The 14,147-nt window shown below is 35.8% G+C and overlaps 1 protein-coding gene across 1 annotated transcript in view; it reads left to right on the top strand.

The window, feature by feature from the left end:
- The window catches only part of KIF11 (kinesin family member 11), a 52,660-nt gene that overhangs the window by 18,920 nt on the left and 19,593 nt on the right, over positions 1-14,147 (top strand). Inside the window, exons 11-16 of the mRNA XM_003409233.4 lie at positions 4,802-4,889; positions 5,420-5,608; positions 6,255-6,462; positions 7,397-7,569; positions 9,274-9,399; positions 9,477-9,635. Of these exons, the coding sequence (XP_003409281.1) occupies positions 4,802-4,889; positions 5,420-5,608; positions 6,255-6,462; positions 7,397-7,569; positions 9,274-9,399; positions 9,477-9,635 (943 nt within the window). The remainder of the gene's footprint in view (positions 1-4,801; positions 4,890-5,419; positions 5,609-6,254; positions 6,463-7,396; positions 7,570-9,273; positions 9,400-9,476; positions 9,636-14,147) is intronic.

Here is a 14,147-nt window from a genome sequence, read left to right as displayed (position 1 = left end):
TGATCCCTGTCAGAGCAGTCAGTGGTGGTAGCCGGGCACCATCTAGTTGTACTAGACTTAGACCGGTGGAGGCTGTGGTAGCTGTGGTCCATTAGTACTTTGGACTAGTCTTTCCCTTGTGTCTTTAGTTTTCTTCCTTCTCCCTTGCTCCCGAAGGGATGAGACCAGTGGAGTATCTGAGATGACTGCTCACAGGCTTTTAAGAACCCAGATGCTACTCACCAAGGTAGTATGTAGAACAGTTTGTTTATAAACTATGTTATGCCAATTGAGCTAGATGTTCCCCAAGACCATGGTTCCCACTGCTTCCATCCCAGCAGTTCCGTCCCTCAGGGAGTTTGGATGAATCTATGCAGCTTTCATGACCTTGCCTTCACAGGGCATATTTTTTATTAATAATGATAAAAATATTTATATCTAATTGATAACAATGAAAAGCATTTTAATATAATCTTTTACTGAACTTTTTTTATAGCTGTTACATTACATGATCACTGTAATACTATATAAATCATTTAATAAATTCAGTTTTTCCCACATTATTTCCAGTTATCCTGATGTGTTCCATCCTTCTGATTGGTTCATATGCTAACTTTAAAAATGCTAAATTTATATTGCATCAGTATCACAGGTTACTAAAAAATATTTCTCCTTTTATTATTTGTATGTGACTTCAGTTTTTTCTGGTACTTTCATAGCCCATATCCAGTTGGCAAATTTTTTTTTTTTAATTATTTTGTAAATTTGCATTTAATTTTTAAATTCAATCTGTTCTTTTTTTGTTTCTCTGTGGTTTTCAGATAGTCTTTTCTGTAGTGAACACCAGAGTGTTTCATTATGTTTTCAATTTTGTATTGTACTGTATCCTTATTTCTCTCACTTGTATATTTTTTAATACTTTAATTCTTATTTGATCAACACTTTTTATATTTTATGTTTGACATCAGAATGATCTTGGGTGCTAGAAAACTCAACTTCAACTGTCTTCAAAAGCCAAGGATATTTATTTGCTTATAAATGTGGAAAGTCCAGAATTAGAGAAAGCTTCAAGGTCAATTGATCCAGTAACTCAAGGACCCAGTTTCTGTCTCTTCCACCTGTTGTACTGAGTGTTGGTTTTCTTCTAGGGCAGGTTCTTTCTCAAGGATATGATGGGCAACACCAGAGCAGCTACATGCTACCTCATGTATGCACAAAGCTTCCAACCTACATAGCTGTCAAACAAAAAACACTTTGAGGAAAACACATTCAAAAGACAGATACCAAAAAAAAAAAAAAAAAAAAGGCACTAAGGAAAGAAAGATAGGGAAAAGTAAACTTCAATAACGTAAAGAATTTTCAGAAATAAGGAATATATGGTACCTGTTTAAAAACAGAAAGGGCAGGGAACAGAGAACAGGAGTTCTCTGTCAGTGACAATGAGAGGCTACCTTTAACTGTGTCCATATATGAACCGGTAACTGGCAAGACAGTTTATATTTTATTGATTGTCCTAAGCCAGCCAGGCTTGGTTCCTGGAACTGGCTATGGGATCAGGCCCACCCAAATAGCTTGGCTTCTGCATAGTCAAGGGAGTGGTCATTCCCCAAAGGAAATTTGGATGTTGTGGGAAGGAAGAAATAGATGCTACTACAAGTGGTTTTGCTCCTTGCTTTGGTAAGGGAGTGTCTTCTATTTTTTTTTTCATCTTTTGCTATTTAATACATTATTATGATTATGATTGATTATCTAATTTCCTTGTCTTGTTGCCCATCTCACTGACTTTTTTTTTAGATTAAGAAATAACTTTAGTTTGTCATTCTCAGTATTAAAAAGACTGCAATTGCTCTCTGATAAGAGGCATAGTCTGAAATAAAGGTCTTTCTGAAAAAGCTTTTGGAGTTATTGCGCTATAAATCAGAGAAGGATCACAAAAACTGCAGCCAACATTTAAAACAGGTATAACGCTCTACCCTAAGGTTAATAGCAGACGTTTTAAAGGTGTTTCAAAAATAATCTCATCCATGGAATAACAATGATGTGTTACCTCTTGTACATTCAGTATAACGATTTAAAATGTCCCATTCTATATGAGACCCATTTCCAATAAACAGCTGACATATTTAATCAAAGCACTGTTAGAATTAACTCTTTTACATATCAGTTCTAGCTTTTCCTTTAATCAATATCTCTAGCTAATAATTTTGGGAATTGCATTTGCAGAAGAATCTGTTAATTAAGCAAAGCATGGGGTAGGAAAGAGTTGGTAGTTACAAAGAGCAAGAAGAATACAGAAGATGGGCACGCGTGTCAGAAACTTGCTAATGCTCAGAAAATCGGAGACATAGTCTAGTGGGTCTCCTAGACCCACTAAAGCTTTGTGCTTGGGGAAAACATCTCTGACTTTTTTTTTCTAATTTTAAGAGGCTTCTTTGACTTGTCTTCAAATAGTTTTCTTTAATTTTATTTCTGCTGTCTAATTTTTCGTTTCTAACAACTCCTGTGCTCTGTCCCCTGCCCTTTCTGTTTTTAAACATAGCAATCTATTCTTTTATTTAAAAAATAGGTACCATATATTCCTTATTTCTGAAAATTCTTTATGTTATTGAAGTTTACTTTTCCCTATCTTTCTTTCCTTAGTGCCTTTTTTTTTGGTATCTGTCTTTTGTATGTGTTTTCCTCAAATGTCCAGTGTTCTTTGTTTGACAGCTGTGTAGGTTGGAAGCTTTGTGTATAGGTGAGGTTTGTGGACCTGTGGGTTCGCTGTAGGGTGAAAAAGTGTGGTCTAGGTGTTAAGTTTGGGGTTCCACCAAATGTCATTCTTTGTTGGGCTTTTGCATTTGGGCAGGGCTTTTCAGGCTTGGGATGATGCCCCTACTTTTCTGCTTGGAGAATATGCTGGCTGCTGATATTCTCAGATTAGAGTGGGTATAGGGGGCTGAGGATTCCACCGTTCACTATGTAGGTTTTCGCTTAATTGCCTTGTTTCCAGCCCTGAACCTCACCGACCAACCGCCATTGTGTTATTGAAAGTGAAACTAGAGATTCCAGTGTAATTCCTCTACACTGGGGTGGATTTTACCTCCCAGAGGAGATTTGGCAATGTCTGAAGACATTATTTGATTGTCACCACTTAGGGGATAGTGCTACTGGCATCTAGTGGGTAGAGGCCAAGGGATGCTACCAAACATCCTGTAATGCAGAGGACAGTCCCACAACAAAGAATTATCTGGTCTAAAATGTCAAGAAGGCTGAGAAATCTCTAGAGGATAATCGTTTGGTCTCATGAAGGTTTATGTTGTATGATGCTGATGGGTGTCTTGGTGTGTCCATTTGGCTTTTTGTCTCTGGTTTTTGAAAATAGCTCTTGGAATTTTCCAGCTATCAAGGGACTTTTGTTTTTATAAAATAGTCAGGTAACATTGAAATTATGGTGCTGACAAAAAATATTGAATATACCACGGACTGCCAGAAGAACAAACAAATCTGTCTTAGAAGAGGTATAGCTAGAGTACTATTGTAAGTGAGGATGTCGAGACTCAGTCTTCCATACTTTGGACATGTTAACAGGAGGGACTACACTCTGGAGGAGGACATCATGCTTGGTAAAGTAGAGGGCCGGTGAAAAAGAAGACCCTCACTGAAATGGTTTCACACAGTGGCTGCACAATGGACTCAAACATAGCAACGATTGTGAGGGTGGCATAGGACCAGACAGCCTTTTGTTCTGTTGTACATAGGGTCACTATAAGTCATCACCAACTTGGCTGCACGTAACAACAACTTATACATGTGTAGATTAGCAGAGGGCTACACAGGCCCCATCCTGGGGAGGAAGCATGATACATTCAATCATGCATATTCACCATGTATATTCATTGAGGTGCCAATGACTACGTGACCCTGGGCCTTGGAGCTCTCTTTTGGGCTTCCTGGAGTGGCCAGAACATCCATATATGGAAGAGCGGCCCTATGCCTCGACCTTGCCTGATGCATCATACGCTTGTATATTTTGTGGTTATAATGAATGAGTAACTGTAAGTATAAGTGGTCTCTTTGAGCTCTGTGGGTTATTCTAGTGAATTATCAAACCCACTGGGGGCAGTGAGAGCTATCAGAGAAGCTGGTGTTTGCCTATTTGGCAGGGGCTGGAAGGACAGAGTCCTAACTTGTGGTGATCCAACCCTGGGGGTTTAGGGTCAAAGAGGCAGTTCCACGAAAGTGGCTGGTGTCAGGACGATGAGGTGGGAAAGTTGGGATATGAGTTTAATGTCACATTTTGGAAATTAGCTTTATGTTGTCTATTATTCACACAGTGTGTGTTTGGGGGAGGGGGTTGTAATCGTCTGCTCTGTATACATACTTAAATTCAGTCTTCTTGGTTTCAGGCCCTCATCCCACCTGTGATACCTGATGCTTTCAAGTCTCAAGCCTTTGAGGATTCTGTGTGGGGCACATTTATACCCCATATCCCTGATTACAGACACTTAGGTTACAACTACCCTAAGTCACTAAGTTTGTTATAGTCCTCTCTCAGCTTTCTAGCTTCTTAAATTTGATACACACGCATGTTTTTTCCCCTTGTAGGTCAGGATTCCCAATTCAGAATAGAGGTCAAAAGGAAAATATAAAACGAGGATAAAGAGTACATTTGTTCTTTGCAATTTGTGTTTCTTGCTTATTGACACTTAGGCATCATTATCATTACAGTGATAAATAGTGGTGATGAGTTTGTGTAACTGCCATAATTGTGTTCGAATGAATTTTATAGATGTTAGGAAAAAAATATTAACTGTCAAATTCCTATTGAAATTTATTTTAGAGCCATGAATGGAAAACTAACCGTTCAGGAAGAACAGATTGTAGAACTGATTGAAAAAATTGGTGCCATTGAGGAGGAGCTAAGTAGGGTAAGCATTAAAAGTATGTTGCATCTTAATTTTACTATCATCAATACTGATGAGGAAGCTTACCTTTTTTGACACTTAAATTAATGCAACATGGCAAGAAATTAACTGAATTGTGTGATTTTGTTGTTAAAGCTACAAAACAGTGGATGCTGAGACATTTCATTAACATGTTTATCAGATGAGGGAATGCAGATTTATATATTTATTTAACTGGATGTTAAAAAAAGGTAATAACTAGGTAAGGTGGAGAGATCTGACCCTTAGTTGCCACCGTCACATCAACATCTTTATATTCAAATCCATTGGCAGTGTTGGAAAGAATCTGAAGAATTAATACCACTACACTAGACCTGTTATTTAATCTCAAAGTTTTGAATGAAATTACAGGAAGAAACCAGGTGCTGTATAAAATGCGCTCATGTACCTGATAACTTGTTATGATTTTTGCATGAAAAAATTTATTCAGTTCTTATATTACGAATTAGCCAGGTGTTTCTCAAACTAGTTCAGCATTAATTTGTGTTAATTAGGTTACAGAGTTGTTTATGGATAATAAAAATGAACTTGACCAGTGTAAATGTGACCTGCAAAATAAGACACAGGAACTTGAAACCACTCAAAAAAATTTACAAGAAACTAAATTACAACTTATTAAAGAAGAATATATCACATCAGCTTTGGAAAGTACTGAGGAGAAACTTCACGATGCTGCCAGCCAGGTATGTCCTTTGGTTTGACTTTGGGCTTCTGTTAAAGAAATTAGAATGAATAAGAAGTAACTTTGTTTGCTTAAGCATTAATCGGGAGATCCTATTTAACCACCCAAATGAGATTTCTGTCAATTTAAAAAATGCTATTTTGCTGTTTCATCGAGATTTTCCTCACTGGAGATGCTGATTTAAGAAAAAACTATTCCTGAAGTTTTTAAAATAGAACATTAATATATTTTGTGGACATTAAGAATAATGGTGTTATGATGCTTTTCCCCTGTGATGATGACTGAAACTAATCAGATATTAAGAATTTTAATACCTTCTAAGGATGGAAGATGTTAAAAATATTTAACTTTTTATTTGCTGTACCTTTTAGAAAATAGTAAAACAGGAGAAGAATTTGTGAAGAAGCATAATTAATACAGTAGATTGGTAAAATCCGTTTCGCTTGCCTAGATTGCCAAGGGAGGAGGAATAGGCATTCCTGGGCAACTGGATAAATTAATGTTAGGTTAAGAATTTCTTCTGATACAATGTCTTAAAACTTACTAGTTCTCATCAGGAGAAATCGTTATATAGCACAGATATTTTCATTTGATTGCTTTTATTGTAGTCATCTTATCAATATTTATTTTTTAAAAATCATATATAGTTGCTTAACACAGTTGAAGAAACTACAAAAGATGTATCTGGTCTCCATTCCAAACTGGATCGTAAGAAGGCAATTGATCAGCACAATGTAGCAGCTCAGGATATTTTTGGCAAAAACCTGAATAATCTGTTTAATAATATGGAAGAATTAATTAAGGATGGCAGCTCAAAACAAAAAGCCATGCTAGAAGTTCACAAGACATTGTTTGGTAAGGCCAAACATTTCTAATTATTTTAGTCTTTGTGTAGTTAGTATGAGCTAATTTCAAAACTGTTAATTTAATGTTACAGAAAACTTAGGTGACAGTGTCACTAGTCCCTTGCCAGTGCACATACAATTTGTTCAGGTTAGGTGTTAATGCTTTACTGCCTTTGAATTAAAACAAATCTTAGTTCTTTTCTTTGTTATTGTTTTGTTGAATTGCGCTAATTAAACACAGCTAAGTGTATAAACCTTTTTTTTAAGTGTATAAACTTTAGAAGTAAAACGCACCTTTATCCCCAACCCCGGCTGATTCTCCGTAGATATTACTGTTAATTTTTTTTTTGTTTCCTTCTAGGAATTTTCTATGCATGAACATTATTCTGCAAATTTTTTTTTGAGACTGTATCTTGAAAGTTTGTCACAAATGTGTATATTATTTTTAATCGTTCCATTTTGTTCTCCCTTTAGAAAGAAAACTCTTAAATATTAAGTTTATTTATTATGAAAGTATTATCCTCATTATAGAAAATTGAGATGTTGAAAAATTAAAAAATCACCTAGAGTCTAGTAATACTAATAAGCCAGTTACTATAAATTCGTGTATTGTTCTCTTCTGCAAACTCTTTTACCCACTATAATACTGAGTGTTAATTTTATTTAGAGATTAATTTAAAAAATATTCTAATTTTGGTTTACTGTGTGTTATATTTATGAGTCAGATGCTCTTACAACTATGTCAAGTGCTTGCAGAATACTATCGAACATATGTAATATATAAAATACTGCTTTGCTTATGTAGTGAGCCAGTTATTTTAAGCTTATTTGATATTACAAATCTCACAAGGATATCATTTTGCCTACCTCTTTGAAGTGGTTCTAACTATACTTAAATATTTTTTTCAAAGCTCACATGTCCCTTTTTTTTTTTTTTTGTATAGGTAATCTGCTATCTTCCAGTGTCTCTGCGTTAGACACCATTACTACAACAGCACTTGGATCTCTTACATCCATTCCAGAAAATGTGTCTGCTCGTGTTTCTCAGATTTCTAATATGATACTGAAAGAACAGTCATTAGCAGCTGAAAGTAAAACTGTACTTCAGAAATTGATTGTTAGTAAATCTCTTGAAATATTTTTGAAGATTATATTTGATAAGTCTTCAAAAACAACGTTAACTGCTATTCTTTCATCTTAAGCTTTACTACACACAGGGATAAGCATATCGCTATCAGAGTGGGTTTATAGTTCTAAGACCAAATCTCTCCACTGTTTGTTTGGTTTTTTTCCTAGAAAGATTAATATTCAAATGCATATAATCAGCCGTTGGAACTTTTTTTTACTCGTAACTTATAACATTACCAATAGGAGTTATTTTTAGGCCTTATAAAGACTAGAAAAGGGAGAGTTAGCTCCAGATGAATTCAAGGGGCCCATGACTTGCCAGTTAGCTCAGAAACTGGTTTAAGTCAACATTTCCCCAAGGACCTTGTAGATATCTGGGACGGTCAATCTGATGTTTCACTGACCTGACCAGAAGGGAATGTTGGGTAGTTAATTTTAAAAACACAGCTGTACAGAAAAATATGCAAGAAAAATAACTTACAGAATTTTAGAAATACATATAACAAACAGCCCCTAGGCCACATTATGGGGTCAGCTATGTGTGGCCAAACCCTTCTGGTCTTTAACCATAGGCTCTTTTCCACAGTTCTATAGAAGTCACTCATCTAATTACACTTAATATTGTCTCTTTCATATGTGATTTGTATATATCCTTTCTCTATTTTGTAATTGTAGAGTTTGTCTAGTGTTGGCCATATCACTTATTTTGTTTTCATCTTTGTGCAAGCTTTCTGCTTCTCTTCTTGATTTTTACCATATTTATTGAATATTGCTCAAGTAAACATATAAACACAGTGCCTATTCAGTTCTTGTATGGCACTAATTGATAGGTTCCTTTACTTGCCCACATTTGACGAAGTTAACAGATACTCTGTCAGTACTAATGCTTCGGAGATTTCACTAAATGATAGTCTTTATTTAGTTATGTCTTCCTAAATACCAAGGTTGTAGCATTGCTAAAGTCAGAAGAAGAGATGACTGCCACCTTTATAGAATTAGTTTAGGTTAGTTGATAGTATTTTGTTCTGAAAGAATATCAGTAGCCTTTTAAGTATTTATTAGTTTTATTTCTGTTATAGCTTGTTGTCTCTGCCCTAGTGAAAGGAACTTAGGCCAGGATTTTGTTTTCCACAGTTTTACAAAAATCCCCAATTTCCAGGTACATTCTCAGTTTTCCATATACTCTACAAAATGTTTACTTGAGGTGTTGTGGTGGTGACATGATGCAATAGGATGTAAGTTCCTCTTACCCAAAGGCTACTCTTGAAGAATTTTGGATTCTGGCCTTTTTGACTAGTAGCTTATACCTGTTAGAAATTTATTTTGTTAAAGTATATCTATAGGTTTTTGGGGAAATTTTCCTTTGTTGGGAATTCTGAAATCTTACCAACTGACCATCATCTTCCCATTTCTTATTCTTACTTCTGTTCCATTAGACTATTAGTTTATCTATACTAAGTGACCATTTTCTTAATTCCTGTAGGCAGGACTAAGTAACTTATTTTGAACATAAATTCTAGTAATGGATATATCTCTCTAGATTATAAAGAATTGAGAGAAAATAGAAAGTTTAGAATTTTAATAATACATGTGGGTATTATTATCAGGGTATTTAAGATATTATTTAATCAGCCAGGCTTATAGAAGTGAAAATATTCTTTTTAAAAATCTGTTTTTTTCTTTTTAAAACCAGAATGTACTTAAGACTGACCTTCTGAATTCACTGGAAACGATTTTATCTCCCACTCTGGTGTCTATACTGAAAATCAATAGTCAAATAAAGCATATTTTCAAGACTTCATTGATGGTGGCTGATAAGGTAACAAAGGTTGTGTTCTTAATATCTTAAAATTGAGGTGTCGTTTAAGAAAAAAACTAATTTTTTTTTCTTCAAAGATAGAAGATCAGAAAAAGGAAATGGATGGCTTTCTCAGTACACTGTGTAGTAATCTACACGAACTGCAAGAAAGTACAGTTTCTTCCTTAGCTGAATCACAAAAGCTATGTGAAAATTTAACTGAAGACCTGAAGACCATAAAGCAAACCCATTCACAGGTATCTTGTTTAGCTGATTTGAGGAGTGTAAAGAGAAGGTCTTCTGATGTTTAAATTGATAATCCACGTTACACAATCTGAATGCTGTAAAAGTAATTCAGAAACCTGAAAATACCATAACCACTGTTGCTTATAAAAAAAAAAAAATAGTAGTGATTAATGTAAAATACTTGAGAACACTTTCCTTGACCAGTAAGTATTTGCAGGTTTGCTGCATATAGAACCCTATACTGACGTATAAGACAAAACCGAAATAGTCCTTTCCTTATACTAAGGTGATAAATGAAGCTGGGAGAGTTTAACCTTTACTAGTGTAATTAGAATAAAATGGCTGTAATGTTGAAAGTGAACATGAATCGATATTATAACTTGATAAGGTGTTTTTTCCTAGCGTGACAAAGACAGTTATCTTTTATAAACTAAATTCTGCTTTATCTTATTTCCATCTCATTGATGACAGTCATTTAAATTGTAAATTATTATAACTTTAAATATTGATTGATTATAAATGTAACTCATGACTTATCTTCCTACATGTAAACTCTTCGCTAGTACATGAGGCTTTACACCAAAACCTAACCTTCAAACCAAGGAAGTCATAATCTATGAGTATCAGATATACGGAAAGCAACTTTTAGTGTTCTTAAGGCTTACAGAATGAGGCTATTACCACGTGACAGCACTCTTTGTTCAATAAAACTGTTGACATGATTTGATGAGTAGTAAAGGATTCTTTCTCTTTGGAAAGCGAGTGAGAGGGAATTTATACTCATTTTCTTTGAAAGGACAGGGGAAAAAACACCCAAGATTCTTAGGCAGGAATTAAAATATCCTTAAAATAAGATCTTATACTACTAGTTTCTCTAATTGAGAAACATGAAATTTTTCAGAGAGAGGGTTAACATGAGAAATTAGTAAAAATAATAGTTAACATTTATTAAGCAGCTCACTGTGTGTTTATTCTTCTCACTAATATAGATATGGAGACCTGGTGGCACAGCGGTTAAGAGCTATGGCTGCTAACCAAAAGGTCGGCAGTTCAAATCCACCAGCCGCTCCTTGGAAACCCTATGGAGCAGTTCTGCTCTGTCTTATAGGGTCTCTATGAGTCGGAATCGACTTGATGGTAATGGGGTTTTTTTTTTTTTTTTTAATATAGATACAGGTTCTATTACTAGCCCAGTTTTCTTTTTTAGAACTTTTATTTATTTTCCAGGGAGGGATATTTTGTCACTGACATTACTTAGAATAGCTGGAACAGGTTGATAATATAAAGCAGATTGACTTTTAGTCAATTTCATCATTATTGTTTATAAATTCCACATGGGCAGTGTACCTCATTATTATCTGCACCCTTTGTGCAACACTCCCACTGCCCCAAACTGGAACTCCACTGCCTGCTGTGAGCACCTGCCTTGCCCAAGTCAACCTAATTTGGTCTGAGATGTAGTAATAGTAAACTGTTATTATTATTTTTTTAAATTGTACTTTAGATGAAGGTTTACAGAACAAACTAGTTTCTCATTAAACAGTTAATACACATATTGTTTTATGACGTTAGTTAACAACCCCATGACATGTCACCACTCTCCCTTCTCAACCTTAGGTTCCCTATTACCAGCTTTCCTTTCCTGCTTTCTTTATTTTTTTAGTCCTTGCCCCAAGGCTGGTGTGCCCCTTTAGTCTCGTTCTGTTTTATGGGCCTGTTCAATCCTTGGCTGAAAGGTCAACTTCAGGAGTGACTTCGTTACTGAGCTAAAAGGGTGTCTGGGGGGCATACTCTCAGGGTTTCTCCAGTCTCTGTTAGGCCGGCAAGTCTAGTCTTTCTTTTTGAGTTAGAATTTTGTTCTACATTTTTCTCCAGCTCTGTCTGGGACCCTCTATGTTGGTAGCCAGGCACCATCTAGTTGTACTGGACTCAGTCTGGTGGAGGCCATGGTAGATGTAGTCCATAAGTCCTTTGGACTAATCTTTCCCTTGTATCTTTAGTTTTCTTCATTCTTCTGTGCTCCCAAAGGGGTGAGACCAGTGGAGTATCTTAAATAGCCACTCACAGGCTTTTAAGACCCCAGACGCTACTAACCAAAGTAGAATGTAGAACATTTTGTTTATAGACTATATTATGCCAATAGACCTAGATGTTCCCCGAGACCATGGTCCTCACAGCCCTCACCCCAGCAGTTTGGTCCCTCAGAGAGTTTGGATGTGTCTATGGAGCTTCTGTGACATTGCCTTGTACAAGCTGTGCTGGCTTTCCCAGTATTGTGTACTGTCTTACCCTTCACCAAAGTTCCCATTTATCCACTGTCTATTTAGTGTCATTCCATCCCCATCCCTCCCCTCCCTCATAACCATCAAAGATTGTTTCTTTTTGCATGTAAACCTTTTCATGAGTTTTTACAGTAGTGGTCTCATACAATATTTGTCCTTTTGTGATTGACTTATTTCACCCAGCAGAATGCCCTCCAGATTCTTCCATGTTATGAGATGCTTCACAGATTTATCATTGTTCTTTATTGTTGTGTAATACTCCATTGTGTGTATGTACCACAGTTTGTTTACCTGTTCATCTGTTGATGGGCATCTAGGTTGTTTCCATCTTTTTGCTATTGCAAACAGTGCTGTAGTGAATATGGGTCTGTTTGTGTGACAACTCTTATTTCTCTAGGATATATTCCTAGGAGTGGGATTGCTGGATCGTATGGTATTTCCATTTCTAGCTTTCTAAGGAAATGCCATATTATTTTCCAAAATGGTTGTATCATTTTGCATTCCCACCAGCAGTGCATAAAAGCTCCTATCTCCCCGCATCCTTTCCAACATTTGTTATTTCCTGTTTTTTTGATTCGTACCAGTAATGCTGGGGTGAGATGGTATCTTGTTGTGGTTTTGATTTGCATTTCTCTAATGGCTAGTGATCAAGAGCATTTCCTCAGGCGTCTACTGGCCGCTTGAATGTCTTCTTTGGTGAAGTATCTTTTCATTTCCTTTGCCTATTTTTTAATTGGGTTATTTGTCTTTTTGTTGTAGAGATGTTGAATTTTCTTGTAGATTTTAGAGATTAGACCTTTGTCTGATTTGTAATAGCCAAATTTTTTTTTTTCCAGTCTACAGGTTCTCTTTTTACTCTTTTGGTGAAATCTTTTGATGAGCATAAATGTTTGATTTTTAGAAGATCCCAGTTATATAGCTTATCTTCTGGAGCTTGTGTGTTATTGTTTGTGGTTTATATCCTGTTAATGCTGTGTATTAGGGCCTCTAGCGTTGATACTATTTTTTCTTCTATGAACTTTTGGTTTTATATTTAGGTCTTTGATCCATTTTGAGTTAGTTTTTTAATATGGTCTGAGGTATGGGTCCTGTTTTATTTTTTTGCAGATAGACATCCAGTTTTGCTAGCACTGTTTGTTAAAAAGACTGTCTTTTCCCCATCTGATGGCCTTTGGGCCCTTGTCGAAGATCAGGTGACCATAGGTGGATGGATTTACATCTGGATTCTCAGTTGTGTTCCATTGGTCAGTGTGTGTCGTTGTACAAGTACCAGGCTGTTTTGACTACCGTAGCTGTATAGTAGGTTCTGAGGTCAGGTAATATGAGTCCTCCTACTTTATTCTTCTTCAGTGGTGCTTTACTTATCCGGGGCTTCTTCCCTTTCCATTTAAAGTTAACGATAAGTTGTTTCCATCTCTTTAAAGAATGTTGTTGGTATTTGGATTGGGATTGCATTGTATTTGTAAATTGCTTTGGGTAGAATTGTCATTTTCACAATGTTGAGTCTACCTATCCATGAGCATGGTATGTTTTTCCATTTATGTAGATCTCTTTTGGTTTCTTGCGGTAGTGTTTTGTAGATTTCCTTGTATAGGTCTTTTACATCCCTGGTTAGATATATTCCCAAGTATTTTATTTTTTTAGGCTAGCCCAGTTTTCTAATGAGGAAACTGAGGCCTTGTGAACATTCAATAGTAGGCAGATCATCTTACATAGGATAGTGTTGATTACTTTGCCTGTAAGGCATCCAATTTTGAGTGGCTATCTATGTTTCTGGGCAATTTGGAGAAATTTGCAATTTCAGCAATTTTTCGTACCTCTGCATAGGGTATTTGCCTGTCTAGAATAAATTCTGAAGTAAATCAGCTTTTTATAAATAGCTTTCCTGAGATGCTCGTGATGGCTAGACAACTATTTAAAAAACAAAAAACTTCTGCCCTGAAAAGTTCTTACCATAAATAGTTTGACTTCCCTGGCTTTAAGGAAGCAAGTTCACTAAGTGAGGTATTTCTTAGGTTTTCCAGAGCTTGAAGTTAGCTGTAACAAAACAGTTTTATAAACCTGTGAACACATACTTATATGTAGTTAAATGTAATAATACCTTAATTTCCCTCTACTTTGAGACTAGTGAGAATACTGACAGACCTTATTCATAATCAAAGTGTTAGATATGTGTGGTCAGCTGATAATGTTGTTCAGAGATACTGGCCAACTAACGGACTAAACAGTGAAGACGACTAC

This window comes from Loxodonta africana, chromosome 16 (genome assembly GCF_030014295.1).
Source record: "Loxodonta africana isolate mLoxAfr1 chromosome 16, mLoxAfr1.hap2, whole genome shotgun sequence".
In the NCBI taxonomy this organism is placed as follows: Eukaryota; Metazoa; Chordata; class Mammalia; order Proboscidea; family Elephantidae; genus Loxodonta; species Loxodonta africana.
Note: the sequence above shows the minus strand (reverse complement) of the source record. Positions and strands in the feature narration are given on the sequence as shown.